The following is a 20,974-nucleotide window of genomic DNA, read 5'->3' on the forward strand; positions in this document are numbered from 1 at the left end:
AAGTCTACAGGGAGCGAGGGGGAGAATGACTCACCCAAGGTCATACAGTTTATTTCTTGCAGTGTCTAGAGACAGCCCACATCTGATATCTAGCCCACACCTCCCTGGAATGCTGGGTTCTAAGTATTGCTCACCTTTAAAGACTGTCTTCAGTAAGGTTCCATTGGAGGGCCACAAATGAATCAGGAAGGGAGCACATATATTTGCAAAACATAGGGGTTTTATATTGGGTGCATACTTTGTATATTGACATTTTCATTAGACTTGCTGTATTTCATATTGTTATGCTTTTTAAAAATTGTGCTAATTCATTCATTCAACAAGCATTTATTGAAGCTCTGTGCAAGGCACTAGAGATAATGGTGAAAACACAGGCAAGATCCTTGTAGCAAATACTTTGGTGTTTTACCTGTGTCCTCTCAGCTTTTACCAGCTGTGCCCATGGTGTCATGCTGAAAGCACCCAGAACTCTGCCTGAGGGCTTCCCCTTAGCTGGAAGCTCTCAGCCAATGACAGATGGTAGTTGGAGTGTCAGTGACCCAACTTCCTCACATTTTGGATGGGATATCTCTGAGATGCATTCAATACCATTGCCCCTGATTTCCCAGGAATTTGAATTCTAGTTACCCACAGTATTACCCACTGGGAAATGTATCCACCATGGGCTTCCCTCCCGGCCCTGTGTTACTTGCTCACTCCCCTCTAGTATTTCTTGGATCACTTCCTCATAACCTGCCTTTACTTGAATCCTTGTGTTGGAGTCTATTTCTGGAAGAACCTCCTCTAAGATAGTCACTGATTTCCTGGAGCTCAAGTTCTAGCAAAGGACACAGACAATACACAATAAATCATTTATGCATATTTCAGTGGCTCTTAGCATTTTGGGGTTAAGAAGTCTTTGAAAATCTAATGAAATCTGTGGGCTTTCCAGAAAAATGTAAATATACATGGATACACAGTTTTGAATTTTGTGATAGGGGATTGGGAAGTCATGGAGTCAGTTAATTAAAACCTAAAATAAGTTTAAGATCTAATTTACATATAACATGATTTGCAGGTGTATAACATAATTATTCTATATTTGTATATTTTGCAAAAATGATCACCACAATAAATCTGGTTAATATCCATCACCTCACATAATTATAAATTTATTTTTCTTGTGATGAGAACTTTTAAGTTCTGCTCTCTTAGCAACTTTGAAATATGCATTGTAACTATAGTTGCCAAGTTGTACATTACATCGCAGGACTTATTCATGTTACAACTGAAACTTTTACCTTTTGACCCCTTTCACCAATTTCATCTCTTTCCCACCTCCTTTCTTTTGGCAACCACCAATCTGCTGTCTGTATCTTTGAGTTTTTATTTTTATTTTTTAGGTTCCACGGTATTTGTCTTTCTCAGTCTGACTTATTTACTTAGCATAATGCCCTCAAGATCCATCCCTAGTATTGCAAATAGCAAGATTCCCTTCAATTTTTGGCTGAATAATATTTCACTATATATACATATATATGTATGTATATATATATGTATATATATATGTATATATATCACCTTTTCTTTATCCATTCATGCATTGATGGACACAGGTTGCTTCCATGTATTGGATATTGTAAAGAGTGCTGCAAAGAACGTGGGTGTGCATATACCTTTTTGAGTTAGTATTTTCATTTCCTTCAGGTAAATACCAGAAGTGAAATTGCTGGACCATATGATAATTTTATTTTTTTTGAGGAGAGTCCATACTGCTTTCCATAGTGGCTGCACCAAAACCATGTTTTGTTTTGTTTTCTTTATGTATATGTATTAGCTGCGGTAGGCTCACTCTCTACCATGGTAAATAAGTCCCAAAGTGGATAATGGTTCAAACTCAATAGTTTATTTTTTGCATGTGAATGGGAGTTGGAGGATAAATTGTTTCATTGGACCTCAGTAGAATAACTTAGTTTCTACACTGTCTCTGGGAGAGTTAGTAGAGAATTTCTCTGCTGACTTCAAGTCATTAATTCCAGGTTTGACGTAAGTGTTGTCTTCATTTTGGATAGGTAGAAAGGGAAAGCATCGGTAGTATGCATGGGAAGTCTTGATGGCCAGACCCAGAAATAGTGCCCCTCACTCTGCTGACTGTCTTTTGGATATGATTTAATGGTCTGGCCACAACTAATTGCAAGGAGGGCTGGTTAACTGAGTCTAGCTGTGGGCCCAGGAAAACGAAAGGAAAACAAATATTTCAGAGAGCAGCAAACAGTTTAAGCTAAAATACACTTATTTTTGTCCTAGCCAGTTTGGCTCAGCGGATAGAACATTGGCCTGCAGACTGGGTCTTGGGTTCGATTCTGGTCAAGGGCATATGCCCAATAGGGGATGCAGGAAGCAGCCAGTCAATGATTCTCATCATTGATATTTCTATCTCTCTCTACCTCTCCCTTCCTCTCTGAAATCAATAAAAATATATCTTAAAAATAAATAAATAAAATACACTTATTTTTCTTTATATTTTTTGAATTGGAAGTGTTCAATGTTACTTGGAGAACATTATAATAAGTCACATTGGCATTTGAGGAAAGGGAAGGGATGAAGCCAATGAAAGTTGGTCAGGAGGATTCCAGGACCCTTTGCATCATGATTTTCACAACCAATGTAACTTAAATCAAGTCCACTTCCTAGTCAGTGGATATGGGACTTATATAAAGGTTGTGTCCTTAAGTGAAAGATTAAGATTAAATTGAAGTGGAAACTTGGCATCAAACTACACTGTTCAGTGGCCTGAGGAACTGGAATTAATTTGAAGCAACTATTACTCATGCTGATTGTGTGTCCCTTGGAAAGGGTGATGCTTATGGTGTCAGCAAAGCATCCATTGCATTCGTTTTCCCTTCACTCCAAGGGCCAGTCCTCCTAGTTCTTTGTTTGAGGTAATAGGCAACTGGCTACTCCATCAAGGACTTATTGAGTGTCTATTCTGGGTTCGACACTGTCTGGTCCCCACTTTCCCTGCAGCAAAGGCAGCCCAGAGCTCCACTTTCCTGTGTCCTTTAGGGAGTGGGTGTGGCCATAAGAAGTTGGAGGTGATTATATTTCTGTCAGTGAACCATATTTTCCCATTTGCTTCCATTAGAATGTTACAGATGCTTTTCTTGGAGGTGGAGGGTGGTGAGTCTTGCCTTAAAATATAAATAAATTACATTTTAGAACACAGCAAATTTTAATCTCTGCAGAGTTAGAAGGGAGGGAAGCCGATTTTTCTCCTGACGTACAAAAATGATTTTTTTCTGAAACTTAAAAGAGAAAAAAATTCAGAAATTGCATTCTCCAGAGATCAGAACCCTTCTAACAATCTCCTTTAGTTTGTGCAAGCCAGCACCCACAGGGAAGATTAGATTTCTTCACATTGCCTATTTGTTGCTCCCTCCTCTGATTCTCTCTTTGGCATCATAAATATTCCTTTTCAACCCCCTAAATATTTGCTGTTTCCTTTGGGAGATATTTGAAAAGCAATCCTTATTGCCATTTATTTTATTTAGTTTAAGTTCCATCTTTGAGTTCTTAATGAGTTAATGTGCCATTTAAAGAAATACATTTCTCTCCTCTGGTCAGGGAAGGTTGAACTTTCTTCATTATAAAGTGGATTTATTTGATTAATTTTATAATTTAGAGTCTTTGTCGGTCTAGATTCCAAAAGGAGGAGTTCCTTTAAGCTCACTGCAACTACATTTGCTTTTGAAGGAGCCCTTTATTTTGCAGTGAATAAAGTGTCTCTTATTAAACAGAATAGAAAAGAATGTTTGGCAGGACTCGACTCCCAATGGGTGAAACATCACAGGAAATTGAGAAATTGTTTCTTTTTGGCCTTGTGGGAAAATTTTGCTGGTGAAATTTAGTATTAAGGTTTTAAGACTACTGCTTAAATCCATCAAGAAAGAGCTGTCAGACCAGGGACAGCTTTTGGGGTGGGGGAGGGGGGCACAGGTACCAATGTGACGCTGATAATCTGGTCTTAAATTTTCCAAGTACTCTGAGATACGGGCAAGAAGATTGTATTGTGTCTTACATAATAATTGTGTTACTGTTAAGGAGAACTTAGAAATCCTTTAGCAATTTAGGAATAAGTTTGTTAATCTCAGCTGGATGCCCTTTCCTTTGTTCCTGCAAAACAGGGTGTTTTATGCATCCAAACAAGAAATGTTCGTATCCCAGGTTCAGCATCTAGCTTCTGCCTTCCCATGAAACCATGGGTTCTTGATCTTGGCCAAATCTACTTTGGGCATTAGATATGTGTTCTGAGGTTCGAACACCAGTCCTCATGTAGACGCCTCTTTTGGGATTTGTGCCCCACACCTATGCTGTCAGTTTAACCCCCAAACCCTCGTTGGAGACAGAGTGAGCAGCATCACCATATGTCTCATTGTTCAAACCCCTAACCTTCATTATTCACTTACCATACCCCCTTCAATTTGCAATCAATCACCATGTCCTGTTGATCTCCCTAAATATGCCTGACAGCCATCCCTTCTTTTCCCAGAACCTGGTTCATGCCACAGTTCTCTTGTGCCTTGATTTCTCTAGAAGCTTCCTTACCAGTCTTTGGCCCTCAGTTTTTCCCTCTCATAATCCTGTTTGCACCCTGTAGCCAAAATGACTTTTCTAAAACTAATCTTGATCATGTTACTGCCTAGGCTAAGATTTCTTTTTGGAGGGGGTGGGAGTAGGGGGGCTACCTATAAAATTTAACATCTTGCTTGGCCCTTATTTGGTTTCTCAGTTTCCTTTACTTTCTAGCCCCATCAGCCCCTTGACACAGGCAGGCCTGCCCATGCTGGACGTGACTGGACTCCTTACACCGACAATGGCCCCTCTGCTTTCCCCCATTCAGGGCTAATTCTAACCTGTTGTCCAGAAGCCAAAATCATGTTTCTCTCTTAACAGAATATCCACTCCTGCCCCAATTGGATAGTTATTCCTCCTGAGTCTCATACACCCTAGACATACTTCTAGGGTAGCTGATCTTTGATTGTAAGCTCCTAGGGGGAAAACCACACAGCCCGTTTCGGTTGAATAACTAAATGAGAATAAATGACTACTTATAGTGCTTTTTTATATAAAATTTAATCTTGATTATAGTGTTGTAAACTTTGACTAATTTTGGCTATTTTTAGAAAGGCAGCTATGAATGAAAAAAAAGTCTAAACCCTGGATTTGGTATCAGAAGGCTGGGTCACTGTGAGCTGTGACCTTTGCTAAATCTATCAGCCTCTCTGAGTCTCAACTCCTTGTCAGTGAACAGAGGATAATATATTAAAGAAAGGGCTTGTCTGGGGTGTGTGTATGAGAGGGGGGGCACTTGGTGAGTTATAATGACTACACAAGTGTTATCTGCCTTATTCTGGTTCTTTCCATATCTGCAGTCCTTACTGCACTTATGCCAAACACCAGCCCAGGAGACCAAGTGTGAGTGGTTTCACGTGGTACAGGTCAGGGGTGAGTATTTGCCAGGTCTTTGTTCATTTAGGTGGATACATACCAATGGCAAGGACAAAAGTAGGAAATAGTTCCCCTTAGCTTTCCCATTGGAAATATAGTTCTACCCTCTCATATATTGTTGGTGACACTAAGACCTAGATGTAGTGGGAAAGCACTTTGATGACATGTGTTGAGAACCTTAACAATAGTCACCCCTTTGACCCAATAATTCCATTTTCTAAGATTTACCTTGAAGGAATGATTTTTTAAAATGGAGATGGGAACACCTAAAATGGGTAAAGATGTTCCTTGCAGTTGTGTTTATTATAGTTAATGATCGAAAATAATCTGACCTACAAATCAGCGGGGGACCACTATGCTGTTGTCCTTCAGTGGGTATTCTGTAAGATAGAAACATGATTTTGATAAAATGCTCAGGTGAAAAAAGCAGTCTTAAAAATTCAACCTACAGTTTAATGAAAACTGTGTAAATCAAACAAATATAGGAAACAAAAAGGAATCAGGAGGAAAATACACCCTGATTTGATAGGGATTCTTCGTAGTTAAGAAATCCACATGCTCAGCCCTGCCTCCCTAGACCAAGGACCCTGTGAATGAGGCCCACTGTCCTCTGTGCAAAGGAGTCTTTATTTGGCATTGGATGGAGGCCAGACCTTCATCCCTTCTTCTAAAACCTGGAAGAGAGCATTCAGAGGAATATCAATCAGAAGTAAAAATCGGCTTAGAGTTTGGAGAGCTGAAGTTCTGAAATACCAGGGAAGGAAGGGCTAGATATATTTGAAAAAAAAAATAGTAATCATGACACAACTTTTTGAGTGTGCAAAGGGTTTTACATACATTGTTCCATTTAAATTGGCTCTTCTTCTACATAGCTCTTTATCCTAATCCCTATAAAAAGTCACCAAGGTCTAAACAGCTGAGTAACACGGTTACTTACTTGGGCTCCATTCCTTTATTGGCCTTGTATCCAGGGATTTCCGCTGTGCAGAATTCACTTTGAACCCAGTGGAAATTACCTAGAACAGAACAGTGAAGCCCAGGAAATAAGCAGACATTTCACTGTAGTTTTATTCACTGGAGGACCTGCAAACATTTGGCAGACCTTTCCTTACACGTACCAATGGAAACTTGTGTTGTAAGAGGCACGGATCTGCTGCGAGCTACCCACCGTCACATAGCAAGTCAGTCATGGAATCCTTATAGAATTGATTCCCTTTTTTTTCTCTTGAATCCCCATCCAGCCCAAGTGTCTGTTCTCCCATGAAATCTTAGCTGTCTTAGCTCTAGAAAAGATCTGCTTTCTCTTCTTATTTATTTATTTTTTTTCACACAGCTGAGGTTCAGAACTTTCCTGCATTTCTCGGATGCGTTGTGTATTTCCACCCAGTAACTTTTCTGTTCCACTCCATGCTTTGGGAGAAAACTGCTCAGAGCTTTTAACCCTGGGTTTTGGTCCCCTTTCTCATAGATTGGTTGCTGTCCCTTATCTGATTTGAACTTTCATGTTCTCAGGATGAGAAATAGACCTTTACACAAAAATCCAAGGGTTGGGATTTTGAGAGGAAGCTTAGGTCCTCAATGGAGCTTTGAGAGGGCGTTGGAGTTATTTCACTAAGGACAGTGCTGAACACCTCTGGTTTACACTTCTTTTTCGAAGTTTATTTTATGTTCTGTTGTGGTTTTCAGATTTCTCATGGTTTGGATTTGGGAATGTAAAATCAAGACAAGGTGTTGGTAAGTAGTAACTCCTTCTTTGGATAAATAATGAGCTTGTGTTTAATTCGGATGAAACTGTTGAGCCTCTTCATACTTCTTGACCTTTGATTCATTTTTTCATGTTCCTGGTTTTTGACTTGCTAAAGAAGGAGGCCTAGAATTTTTTTTTTTAATAAAAGGCATTACTTTTGCTAATTGAGTTCAGTACATAGTTCTGTATTCTTGAAGTTTACTTGTTTTTACCCTCCGGGGATGTGGCAACTGTCATCCAGTTCTAAGTTGTTGATGCATTTCTAAGAAGATTAAGGAAATAAAATACAACTGGACTGCAGCTCCATTCCCAGCAAAGCTGGCTGAATATTCATGCCTGGAAAGCATGGGTCTTAACTTTCTCTCATTGGCCATGATGTAATAAATTTCTGCATTGGTAAATCAGCTGTTTGTTTATGACCATTTCTCTTTCAAAACAAGGCTAACATCCAGACACTATGATTTGTGCTTGATTGCCTTCGATTCCTTGCAATTGTGTTGACAATTGAAAAGCAGAGCTTATAGCTACCAAATGAGTGCAGATAATGTATCTCATCGCTAGGATTGAAATCAGGTGTGATCTCCCGGGACCTCCAATTTATTTAGTATTTTCTATGCGTACAGAGACAATGAAGAGAAATTGCTAAGAAGGCATGAAAAGACAGACTTCCTTCCATTTTGCATATGCATTTCCAAGATTTAGCCATCTTGGGCATCTGTTGGTTAATATTTATTTTGGTTGCAAGGTTGGCTCTAGGTAAAATTGCAAAGAATACCAGTGTCATGGAGCCTTCCAGTTGTGACCCCTCCCTGTCCATATGAGAAATCCTGTTCATTTCCCTTTTTGAACTTGATATCAGTCAGTCTGCCCTTAACTAGCCCCATGAATTCCAAGGGAAGAGCTCTCAACCAGCAAAGGGAAAGTGGAGATGTGGTCAAGTTGGAAATTAAGCTCAACCACCTCAGGATTTGTTGGTGACACCCCAGGACACATTTCAGATACAACTGATCATAGGCATTTTGAGAAACCAGAGAGAGTCCTGGGCAGTGTTGCAGGTGGCCTGTTTGATGGCTTGTGTTGTGTATGAGTGTGTGTGTGTGTGTGTGTGTGTGTGTGTGTGTGTGTGGTGGGGCAGGAGGAGTTGGGTGATAAACTCTCCCATAACAGTGCTGTGGGATGGGGTCTTCCCTCCACTAAATAGCAAATCACTTTAATACTTAAACATTTTTTAGGCCAGTTCACCCTGCAGGAAGGTGCTGATTCCTCAAAAGCTTCAGTAGCAGGATTTCACCCTTTTAGGCCACAGCAGAAAGAATTCTTCAGAATTGTTCTTTCAGCTACAGTTCATCAGAGGCACTGCTGCTTTAAAATGTTGGTTTTGTTATTATTCAGGGATGGTGAGGCCAATAGGCCATTGATGCAAAGAAAATTCATTATTAACAGTTCCCCAGAGAAGAGGGCACACCATGTGGCAGGGGGACCTCAGGGAGAAGCAGCTGAGTCAATCAGGAGGCAGAAGGAGTAAGGGGAAAGCATGAACAAGAACCTTTATTGTGGCTTCCTCAGGGAAAACTGTGTAAATCAAATATAGGAAACAAAAAGGAATCAGGAGGAAACTGGGCAAGGCAGGGGTAGCAGGTTTAGGATTGGATGGTTTGAGGAGCTTCAGTGGGTTCTGGGGTGTAGGAACTGTCCCTAGTTGTCTGATACCTGGCTCTGGGGTAATGGGACACGTGGATAATGGCCTGGAGTATGATAACTTGAAAAGGGATGTGGTTGGGGTGTAGATAGTTGGTTTGTATATGAAAGGTTCACTCAGAGGCAAATTCCTTACTACCTGAGGATGACACAGGACAGTCCCTCAGTGTCATCAAGCCCAAGATTGAAGCATGAGAATACAGAAAACATAAGACATGCTTATACAGTTGCTCAAGAACAGTGATCTCTCCCCTTGCCCTGAAGGCATTGTTGGTCCTTCCCCAGAGGACCTTCATGGATTCTTATCTCAAGAAAATAAGTCTAAGTTAGGCTTAGAGAGGCCTGTAAAGTCATAGATGTAGAGACCTTACCCAGAAGCTCTGATAAAATAAAAAAAAAAATGGCTCTTTGAACTTGAGACATATTAAAAGAAAAATAGGCTAAAAATGTTTCCAGGCATAAGTCATATTTGTCAGCTCAGTAATTAGAACTCTCTACCCCAAACTCAGCAAATTGCACATACCCAGCAATTTAAAACTTTTTATTAATTTATAAGACATTTTCTCAAGTCCTAGTATGAATTTCTTATAACACTGTGATGTGCCCCTGACTCTTGTCTGTCTTTTCATTGTATCTCCCCAAGCACGTGCAGACACACACAATGACACATCGTGTGACATGCACAGACAGGCGGCTGTCAAATTATATAGACATTCATTGTCCCCGTTGAGAGCATTTCCCCCCTTCCCAACTTTGCTGAGCTCTATTAGATCAAAATGTTCCTAAAAAAATGGGTTGAATTCCTGCAGCCTTGCCAGCCACATCAATCTTCAAGACTTTGGAACATCAACAATGAAGAACACAGCACTGGAATTAATATTCCAATTGATAAATGGTTGAGGTTTGTATACCAGTCAGATTTGTCAACAGCGACCTCCTGGCAAAGTGAAAAGGCTTTTGAAAAATTACCTCTGGTACTTTATACCCTCCATATGCTTAAAAATCCACCCCTGTCACCATCACCCTGCCCCAAAAAGAAAGACCATTTTCTTTCAATTTGATACTTCAGAGTCTGAGGTTTTACTCAGGTAGGTCAGGGAAAGAAAGAGTGTCCTTTGGTGGAGGAAGGGACTCAAAGAGCAAGTCTCTGGGTTGAGCCCTTTAAGTTAGAGCTCCACTATGTCCATGGCAGATGATTCAGAGCTCGGATTCCTGGAGGAATCTTAACATTGTCTTCTAGGTATCAACCTCCTCTGAAATGATGAGATGCTATAGGAATGTTGGTAGTCTGACTTGGGCCACAAGAATCAGTGACAAAAGCAACTGGGATCAGATGTTTCTACTTCTCGCAGGGGCTCCGGAAGCAAATATCACTGGCCTTCTGACAGCATGTGGAGTACTTGAACATGACAATTCCTGTATTTCTGAGGGTAAATGGGCAGCCTGGAATCTGTTGAGAAATGTGTGACCCTGACTGCTCAGGGAGCTCAGGCAGTAGACTAGTTGGATCACCCCAAAGAGGGGACAGTTGCACCAGGAACAGAGTGAGGGAGCCAGCGGGGACACAATGCAGAAACCTTAGCACAACACATTTCTATTTTCCATCTCTGGATTTAAACTCTGGGTGATCTAGATCTGCCAGAAAGCAAATAGTGAAATGGAGATGGTTAAGGATATTAGAAAGAACTTGTCTTTATTCTTGGCAGAATTTCCGCACTTTGCTAATGCTGGTGAACTAGGCACAAGAGGAGTGCAACTGGGGAGATTGCCTTTTCTTTGAGTGTTCTGTGGCTTCTAAATTGGCTGTGTGAGGACTTGTTTGCAGAATTAAGCCAGAGTGTATCATTAAAGGCATCTCAAATGAACATCCCCTTGAGAGAATGCTTTAAAAATTACCTATAATAGCTGTTGGCTGCCTCCTGCATAGTTTGTTTAAGATTCAACTAGCTGGGGAATGTCCAATTGTTATCACTACATACTGCGATAATCCCCATACGAAGGGGAAAATGGATCTTGAATTGGGAGATGGATTAAAATGATATTTCAGAGGGGATTTAAAAATGTATGACCCAACAGCTTTTGTTTTTAGAATTATGGTGCTTCTCATTGCAATAGTCAAGTGTGAGGGAAAAGGTAAAGAATGGATGGAGATGCTGAAATGCATCCTGGAGGTTAGATGGATATACATTCTCTTGCTATGAAAGTAGTGATTCAGACTTTCTTTTCCTTAGTAAGTATGCATTTGTCTTGACTGCCTTCCCTTTGTCTTTCTTCCTATCCTTTTCTTCCTATCTTCCTCCTGGCTTATGCTAGTAGTCCTGGCCAGTGGTTGCTTTCTGTGGGACCCTGCACCTAGTTAGTTCGCTGCAAAAACACATGTCATAAATATACTAGAGGCCTGGTGCACAGATTCATGCACCAGTGGGGTCCCTCGGCCTAGCCTACACCCTCTCACAATCCAGGACCCCTTGGGGAATGTCAGAGAGCTAGTTTCGGCTCAATCCCTGCAGGCCAGGCTGAGGGACCCCACTGGTGCATGAATCCATCCACCGGGCCTCTAGTATGCATATAAGATCTTTAGTTAATCTCTTCCTGCCCTCTCCCCTCCCTCCTTCTCTCTGAGATTCATCAGTCTGTCCCATGTTTTCGTGCCTGTAGTTTCCGCTCCAGCGTTGAATGTCTACCGCCTGGTGGTCAGTGCACGTCATAGCTACTGGCCAGTTGGCTGGTTGGCCAGTCGCTTAGGCTTTTGTATATATAGTTGTCTAGGTGGCTTTGTCTACTTTTCATGTATGGGTGTCTACCATGAGCCACCGATATCTTAATTGTTTTGAAGCTTTCATATAGACCTTTGTCTTCATGAATCTATTTTTGGTTGAATCTAAACACTGTGGGTTTAATGGTCAATGGATTAATGATTTAGACAAGACACAGTAGACTGTATCTATGGACATATACATTGTGAGACTCTGGGCTAGAAAGTTAAAGTATCATATAAAAAATGCTATGGTTATTGCTTTAGTATAAAGACATCCATGGAATGAGTCTCTAAATAAATAATATTATGACTAAAGGCAAAACAGGTAAATTGCTATGGGAGTGAGCCATTATTTTGTAGGCAAATGTGACGCAGCTACAGACAGAACATACAGAGAGAGGAACAGAGTATTAGGACAGTTCAACGTAATTCTAGTCCACCAGTTGTAACTTCATTTAGTAAAACCTAGTAGCAATTCCTACTCATAACACACATTTAAATTTACAGTGCATTTTCATATCAGTAGTCTCATAAAATAGCAAGCAGATATCATTTTGCACATTTTAGAAATGTAAGTGGTTGCAGAGGTACAAAGAAAGTAAGTAACTTGTCCAAAGAGTGGAGAAAGGAACTCAGATCTTTGAGCTCCTCGTACATATTTCAGTACACTGTGAAACAGGATCTTAAATTGATGCTGGGAGTTTCAATGAGCCAGTGTTCTAAAGATGTATGTTCAGAGAACAGAGAGGAAGGCTGCATATTAAATTACAGAAGAAGGAAGTCCAGAAATTCGAACACTCATATGTTGCTGGTGGGAATATAAAATAGTGCAGCCACTTTGGAAAACAGTTTGGCAGTTCCTCAAAAAGTTAAACAGAGGGCCACCATATGACCCAGCAAGTCCCCCCAAGAGAAATGAAAATGTATTTCTACACAAAAATCTTGTATATGAATGCTCGTAGCAGCATTATTCACAACAGCCCCAAAGTTAAAACAACCCTAAGTGTCTATCAATTGGTGAATGGATCAACAAAATGTGACATATCCATACAATGAAATATTATTTGGCAACAAAAAAGGAATATAATAATGACACATGCTACAAGGAATGAACCTTAAAAACATTATGCTAAATAAAAAGAAAATGTGTCCTAAAAGATCACATATTATGATTTCATTTACATGAAATTTTCAGAATAGGTAAGTTCATAGAGATAGAAAGTAAGTTTATGGATGTCTGGGGCTGGAAGTGGAGCGAATGGGGAATGACAGCTATTTGGAATGATGAAAATGTCCTAAAATTAGATTGTAGTGATAGTTGCAACACTCTGAATATATTAAAACCCACTGAAGTGTACATTTTAAATGGGTGAATTTTATGTATGTGAGTTACCACTCAACAAAGGCATTAAAAATTACAAGAGAATGTGTATTTTTTTCCAACTACAGGCCCAGCTTCAGTTATCAGCAATGATGATGACTCTGCTAGCCCACTCCACCACATCTCCAATGGGAGTAATACTCCATCATCTTCAGAGGGCGGCCCTGATGCTGTCATTATTGGAATGACGAAGATCCCTGTTATAGAAAATCCCCAGTACTTTGGCATCACCAACAGTCAGCTCAAGCCAGACACATGTAAGTACAGCTGTTTATACTTATTGGCCCATTTGTTGCATAGCTGTATCTATAAGCATGTTTTCAGAATCCTTGACAAGGATGACTTTGGGGAGGAAGGCTGTGAAATGTCTAAGTATACTTGGGGCTTTGGGACCACAGAATAGATTCTTTAGTTTGTTTCTTATGGAATTCTCAGGGCGTGTCTTCTGCTGGGCTTGGAACTGTGGGCATTTCTGGCTTCTCTTGGGATGCATTTTCAAAAACCATTTGTCAAAATGAAGTTGGAATGAAGGCATACTTATCTTAAAAAAGAAAGAAACCAGAAGTATCATTAGAATGAACATACAGTATATCAGGCAATTGATAGGATTTAAATTTGGTTTATTGAAAATAATTAAAATATACATTATAGGTCATCATGAGGAGCTATGTTGCACACAGATGGTATCAATTCTGGTAGTTCTGTATTATTTGTTCAGTCTTAGTTCTAAGCATGAAGCTTCTTTTGATGTCATGATGGCAAAGAGACATGTTAAATACTCTGACATATTTTTTAGAACCAAATGAACCCCAAAGCCTCTATTGAAAGCTTATGGGTTTTTTCCCTGAGACTCTTACTCTATTTTTTGAGACATTGCCCAAATATAAAAAATGGAGCACAGACTTAAGGACAACAAAGAATAAAACCACAAGGGACAATGGGTCTTATGCCATTGGAACTCCAGACCTTCCCTTACACATGAATAAGGGGATATGAAGGTAGAACATTAGGTGGCCCAGGTTCCAGGAGTTCCCTGGAACTGAATAATGGGTATATTCTATTTGAATGTTCTCACCCCATCTTAAATGCTTGTATCCTGAGAGATAAGGTGGGACTCTTAGAAGGTTAGTATTTGGGGACTTACTTTACACTGAGACTATCATGGGATAAGGAGGCTTAATAATGAGTATCAGATCTGTTCACATATGAGGAAACACCTATTATTGCCTCCTACTTACTCAAATTTATCCCAAGGTACATTTAACAGTGAATTTGAGTTTCATTGTTAAAAAGAACAGAATTATAAGCTTGTAAATACATGAGATTGGACCCCACCATAGATTTCAATTGAATATGTAATATGACAAAATAAATAGAATTGCAGATGTGAAGAATATTGAGCTTCTTGAAATAAAAGGTATTAATTTAAATCAAGGTCTTTCTAATTCTAACATTGTCATTATGATATGAACAAGATGTGTAGAGGTATTGCTTAAAAATGTGCATTTTTTTGTGTGTTGAGATTATTATCCTCCAAAGGTCCTTGAAACACCCTGCATGCTTTGCAGTCAAATGTTGAATAAGGCAAAGCAGGATATTATGGTGAGAGAATCTGTCATCATTTTGATTGTTGTCCCTAGGAACAGAGTACTTTGACACTCCTGTCACCATCAATATCAGGCTGTATAACATACTTCAGTTAGCCGGAGGCTGTATTATAATTGAGGTTGACTAAAATCAACCTGTTCCAAAAGTTTGCTCTCCTTTGTGGATAGTGGGAAAATGAAGTAGATAAAGCTGAATAAGCAAGCATTTAGCATCGGCTCAATAAGTCTAATACAAATGAGCAAGCAAAGAATAAACAAACGAATGAAATCCTATAGAAGAAAGTGGACTAGATGGCTGCTGGGTCTATGGTTCTAGATAGAAATCCACAAGAAAGTTTCCAAAGGTCATTTCTTTAACCTAGAGTCCATGGAGATTTTTGCAAAGGTTTTGAACTAGACATTTTTATTATTTTGGAGGAGTCTTGGTTTTGTGGTTTAGCCACTGTATACCACCTGCATTTAGAAGAGAGTTGAGGAGACCTGCAGTCTCCCCTTAGCTTCTGTCCTCTACCAGAGGGATCCAGACCATTGATTCTCAATTTGATGGTTCATTCCTTGGAAAGTCTTTCTGGACCCTTCACCCAGCAATTCTTATTCAGCTCAGTATTTCCAGTCACTCAGAAATTTTTTTCCCTCTAGGCTTCAAGCCATACACTATTTCATGATTTGAAGAACACTTAAAATCATACATCTTCTATGAATCATTTTTCAAAGAAATGGGAATGAAGAAGCAATTTACTTCTCTCCTTATCTTCAACCTTTTTAAAAAGTCATTCTTTACCTCATATTTTTTAGCTTTATCTTCAATGTATCTGTTGCATTTTGTTAAGCGTATAACCACTCTCATGTATGTGTTTCTGTAGTCTTATTTATATTAGATTGTAAGCTCCTCAAGAGCAGAAACAATATCTTGAATTATTTCTTCATATCATGGGACATGATACACTTTTGATGTTGGCCAAATGTTGACCATATGTGGATATATATTACTGAAATATTAATTACTAACAGACTTGTAACAAGTAAAGATGACCCATAGCCTTCTTCATTGGCTCTATTCCTATTACACTTGCCTACCTAATAGTTTACTTGTTAGACATGTTTTTAATAATATATTATCCAAGTTAAGCAGATTTAGATAACAATTTTAGCAGGAATAATCTTTTAACAAAAAACATGATTTTTGAACATCCTAATAGCTGTCATCCAGAAATTAAAATATTTTAAAATGCATAGATCTGCTATATAGAGGGATCTGTTACTCTAGGCCCATACAATTTTGGGAGATTAACTTTCAATTAAGTGATTCCCATGGAACATTTTTATACCTAACTTGTAAAAAACCTTTAGAGAAGGGATCTTCCAAGAAGTTTGTTAGGTTACATCTGAAAAACAAATTTACTATAATCTCAGATAAAGTTAATAACTTTTCCCATGTGCTTAAAGCAAAATGTCACGTGGACAGTACACCACCAACCTCTGGACCTATTAGAGTCTTGGGCCTTAAGTCAGCATATTTACTTCTCTTTCCTAAATCTACCTGCTACCTAAAGATCTTGGCTTTCAAATACATGTGTGATCTTACAAAGAAAGAGTGGTTCCAATCTTATTTTACTGAATTGTAAAAATCCAATATAGAAGGTGAATTTCAATTCATTAAATATATATTAACTATCCATAATACTCGTACAATGCCAGGAACTGAAGATTTGGTGGTGGTAATGAAATGTTCCTTGCCTTCAGAGAATCTTGTTAAGGAGGCCAATGGTTAAAAATTTCATCATATAATTACAATGCACTATAATAGAATAGCTTAGAGCTAGGGTCCTAAACTCCAATTGCCTACAAGATTATGCAGGTCAATATGAGAAACAGGCAAGATCAGAAAGATGATATGGCACTGTGAAGGCTGTGCTTATTAAACATGACCTGATATTACCAGATGCTCAATTTTTCCAGTGAGAACAGGCACTTATTAAAATATTTTATTGTGAATTTCCCCAAATTTAAAACACTGGGTGAGAACAATAAATAACACCAGGTTGAGTCAGATTTGATCCATAATCCACCACTTGTCTGTGACCCCTGAGTTAGACCATAAAGATCATTTAATACAAATACTTTATTTTACAGATGATGCTCAGAAGTCACTTTTCCAAAATTACTCAGCCTCCATACTTATGTAATTTTGCTTTAAAAACCAACGAACAAGAACAACAACAAAATATCCCGAACAAAACCAGACTGCTTTAAATGATATATAAGATCATTTAAGTGAAGAATGTTAATAAATTATATCCCAAAATACTTTTTTACTATCAGGAGCTATGTCAGGCTTTCATTTACCAAGTCTAGAGATGGTTTGCAGGATTTTAGAGCAATCTGAACAGGGCTGAATTGCTCCTGAGCACTTTCCAATAGCAAGTCTGTCTACTTTATTGCAGGGCCCAGAGGTTCCCCCAAGACCGCCTGATAATAATTTGGTATTTGGAGGCTCCTGTGTCACTGCAGGAACTAAAGGAGGCTAAATCCATGCCTGATGGAGGAGAAGAGTTCTATGGTTATCTGCAAATTCTGGCCAGAAAACATCTTGACGTCACTCCTTAGCTTCCATACCCTAGCCAAGCAAGAAGTTACCTTCCAAAGAGAAAGCAGTGTGCTCTAATGACTAAGCCCTCAAAGTGCTATGCCACTTTAACTATAGACCCATCTCCTCGATCAATCAGGATGGCAAGATGGAGCTGAGGCGCTCAGCAACATCAAGTCTGGAGTTGGTCTTTAATTCAACTAGTCTGTATAGACGTGTCTGAAAACCACATCATCTGACAACACGGGTGGTTTCCCAGTAGGATTTACAAACTTGGCTCAAGGGCAGCTGTGCTGCTATACTTTCCTTGACTGCTGAGAAAAATTTTGCTAGGGAGGATACAAAGGGAGCTGAAAAAAATAATGAAAGGGTGAAATAAAAAAAACAACCCACTAGCCAGCAAAACCCCCAAGTCATCGATCTTGGGTTCTCTTGAAGAGTGGGAATGTGTTATAGCTTCCCCTGCAGAAAAATCAAATGCCATAGACTATTGTCATTCCTAAAATTGTGTCTTTCCTAGAGCAGCCTTGTAAATTAGCTAGGGTCCTAGGCCTAGGGCCTAAATTAAATGAGAATTGTTCCTAAATATGTACTGTATGTGTTCTCACAGAGCATGCCCTCTATGTATGTAGGGCTAGTAACTCCTTGTGACAGATGCATATAAAGAATTCTGACATTTGTTCCTTTTGGTTCCATTTCCAATGAAATGGATCTTTATTGATTTCCTACAGAATGTGCCATATTTTTCCAGGTATTATAGTGTGTGTCTGTGTGTGTGCGTGCACACGTTCACGCGTGTGTGTGTGTGTGTGCTCACGCATGTGTGTTTTCCTATGGGTTATATGCTTACTAGGCAATTATGTAGATAAGCACAGATTCATAGACCAGCTAAGAATAAGGAAAGAGAAGGTTATAAAGGCAGGGAGTATTTTAACAGTAGCTGAAAAGATAACACGGGGCACCCTCCTCTCCCCTTAATGTCATACCCACACCATCATTGTGTTACCAACAAAGAGAGGGAAAGGAGGTGATATTTTTCACAGAACTGCAAAGGTCTGAACACATTTGCAATGTTACTTTGAGTATCCATGAGCAAAAATTCTTAATTATGTCCAGGACTCTAGGAGCTCATTAGATCAAAGGATAAGGACACAGAATTACCTGAAGTTATCTTCAAACTTGAATACAATCTGTGTCCATGGTCCATTTTGATTTAAAAACAGGTAGAAACAATTGCTTTAGCACTTATCTCTGTCCTTTGCCTCTTAATTTTGTCTTTCAAAAATATATGTTCTTCTAAGCATTTAATTGGCCAAATATAGCTGGTTTGGGAACTGTTTATATCCCTTTGAAGGGCATGGGCTACACTTTAAAAACAAGCTAAGTCCATTGTGCCCAGCATGAGTGTTATGACAGAAAGGACACAGTTATTTTAGGATCCTTAGAAATTTCTTCGTTTATGGCACACTGGGTTGGCAATTCACCCCTTGGGGGTCTTCATGGCACATTGCTTGGATTCTGTAGGTCCCAGTTCAATTCTCTCTCCCTCTTGGTACTATAGTCCCCCATCGCTAGCTGTAACAGCTTGATATTATATTCTCTTTTCAACTCCAGAGGAGATAGTAAGAAGCTATCAAATAATGCTTTAAAAAGCAACTTGAGTTCCCTAGAAGAAAGGAAATGAATACATGCTGCATAATTACATTTACAATGTAAGCCATGTTATAAACTCCACTGAGGTGAAGATTTGTTAGCAAACCAGTTTCAAGCACATTTACAACAAGTAAAATAAGAGTCATCCTCTTATTAGCATTTGACCACTGCATGATATTATTATTATCAAAAAAGAAATACCACCTGATTATAGGATGCCTAGATCCCTAGAGAAAATATTTCTATCTTATAGGTAACAGCTGAAAAGGAAAAATGATTATGGATTTAGGTCAAGGAAGCAATTGTAGTGATATTCTGAAAACTGTTTTACTTCCACATCATCGGCCAGCCAAGATAGAATTATGCAGCCCTCTCACATCAAACATTTCAATCCAATTTCACCAAGTCATCAGTGCTATGCTGGAAGCAGGCCAGCAGATGCAGGATCCTAATGCATGTGTTCTGGGGGTTTCCCAAGGCCCAGCTCAACTGGAGAATAGGTACCAGCAGGGTAAATCCAATCAAGCCCCCCACCCTGTTTTGGTTTCCAGTTGGCCACTCTTGCATTTGCCAGCAGATTGTGGACCAGGGCCAGCTCAGCAAATACAAATGCAGAGGAGCCTCTTGTGTTGGGAAGAAGCTCCTGCTACCCAGATGCTTTGAGCACTGAGTGCTCCCTATGGTTAAGTCAAGATGGCACCATGGGAGTTTTCCTTGGATGTGACACTCAATCCTTGAAGGGGGCTTTTATACGAGATGCAGATTTTCTCCTTGTAAAGTGAGAGTTTTCTCTGTCTTCACTAATTCTGCCAGCTGAGAGGGTAGCCCATCACGGCTGGGCTTCTCAGGTGACTCATCATGCCAGCTCTCCTTAGGAAGGCACAGGCTTGCTGCCCTTGATCCTCATTGATATTATAGTCGTCTTTTGTTTGTTTGTCTGAGTGTTCTTTTCCTTTTAGTTGTTACTTCTCTTGAAAGGCAGGTTAAGACAAATTTGCTCCATACCAGGGACAGGAAAAAACTGTTGAACTACTTCTTAGCCACGCACTGATAGCCACGCACAATGGCCATCTGGCTCCTCAAGTTTAGTCCCTAAGTGGGAGCAAGAGCTGCCTCCTGAGGGGAGCCCACAGGTTGCTGAGTCCACACTGCCCTCTGCTGAGCCTGCTCCCTTTTGCTTAGAGAAAGCTTCCTGTTTCTGAATGCCTGACCTCCTCAGGGAGGGGAAAATTAAAAGGCAATATTTGTGGCCTATAGGAAAAAGGGAATGCCAGTAGTACAGTGACCACCAGGACTGAGGAGGTTTGTAGGATATGAAACTTTCAGTTTTAAACCAGGACAGTCCCAGGCAAACCACAGTGGCTTGGTCACCGACCTGATGGTTTTAGCCAATAAGACAGAATTAAATGCCTTCAGGAGCCCTAAAGTGAGAAACATTTAGAAAATGTAAGAAACAAAGATTCTGGCAGCTAGAGATAACTGCTGATATCATTTGGATATATGGCTTCCTAGTCTTACAAATGTCCTTTTAATCATCCTGTGATATAAAATCTAACTATTTGTGCCCCAACCTTTATTTGGACTGGGCTTTGTTTATATTTCTATAGCAGTGGTTCATTTCGGGTGGATTGTGCTGGAAAATTTATAGGGACTGCAGTGAGTGCATTATTGCCAGTTTCAAATTTCACATTGGATTCATGATACATGGGTTAAAACAGAGGGGGTGGGGTTGGACTGGCCATGTCAGGTCTAGTCTAGAGTGATCCTAAATCTGTATTTGCTCAGCTCCACATGGTGAACATCATAGAGCGGATGAGGCCTATGTAGTGGGCTGGGAAGACTCAGGGAGTAAGAGGCTCCCTGTCCTGCCTCGGCAGGCTGAGAGTTCTGGTTTAGGGTCAACACTCTTGATGACTCCTAGATTACCGCTCAACTGAAGCAGCCAATCACTTTTTGTCACCCAGTTCTTCATCCTGGTCAGCCAACTTCTTTCATGGAGTGTGCTGGGTCTTTAAGGGCCAAGCTGCTTATATCTGATGTTTCCAACTATTTAGGG

At 39.7% G+C, this 20,974-nt stretch overlaps 1 protein-coding gene across 4 annotated transcripts in view; it reads left to right on the forward strand.

Annotated features, from left to right (window-relative positions):
• Nucleotides 1–20,974, forward strand: part of NTRK2 (neurotrophic receptor tyrosine kinase 2) — a 312,241-nt gene that overhangs the window by 169,925 nt on the left and 121,342 nt on the right. The window contains exons 13-15 of one of the 4 annotated variants that reach the window (XM_080669804.1): nt 7,174–7,221; nt 13,140–13,328; nt 17,123–17,217. In XM_080669804.1, the coding sequence (XP_080525930.1) occupies nt 7,174–7,221; nt 13,140–13,328; nt 17,123–17,151 (266 nt within the window). In that variant the 3' untranslated portion in view covers nt 17,152–17,217. Of the gene's footprint in view, nt 1–7,173; nt 7,222–13,139; nt 13,329–17,122; nt 19,107–20,974 lie in introns of those variants that run through there. The other 3 variants (XM_080669802.1, XM_080669805.1, XM_080669803.1) reach the window with 3 other exon arrangements.

Source organism: Plecotus auritus (genome assembly GCF_963455305.1).
Source record: "Plecotus auritus genome assembly, chromosome: 5".
In the NCBI taxonomy this organism is placed as follows: Eukaryota; Metazoa; Chordata; class Mammalia; order Chiroptera; family Vespertilionidae; genus Plecotus; species Plecotus auritus.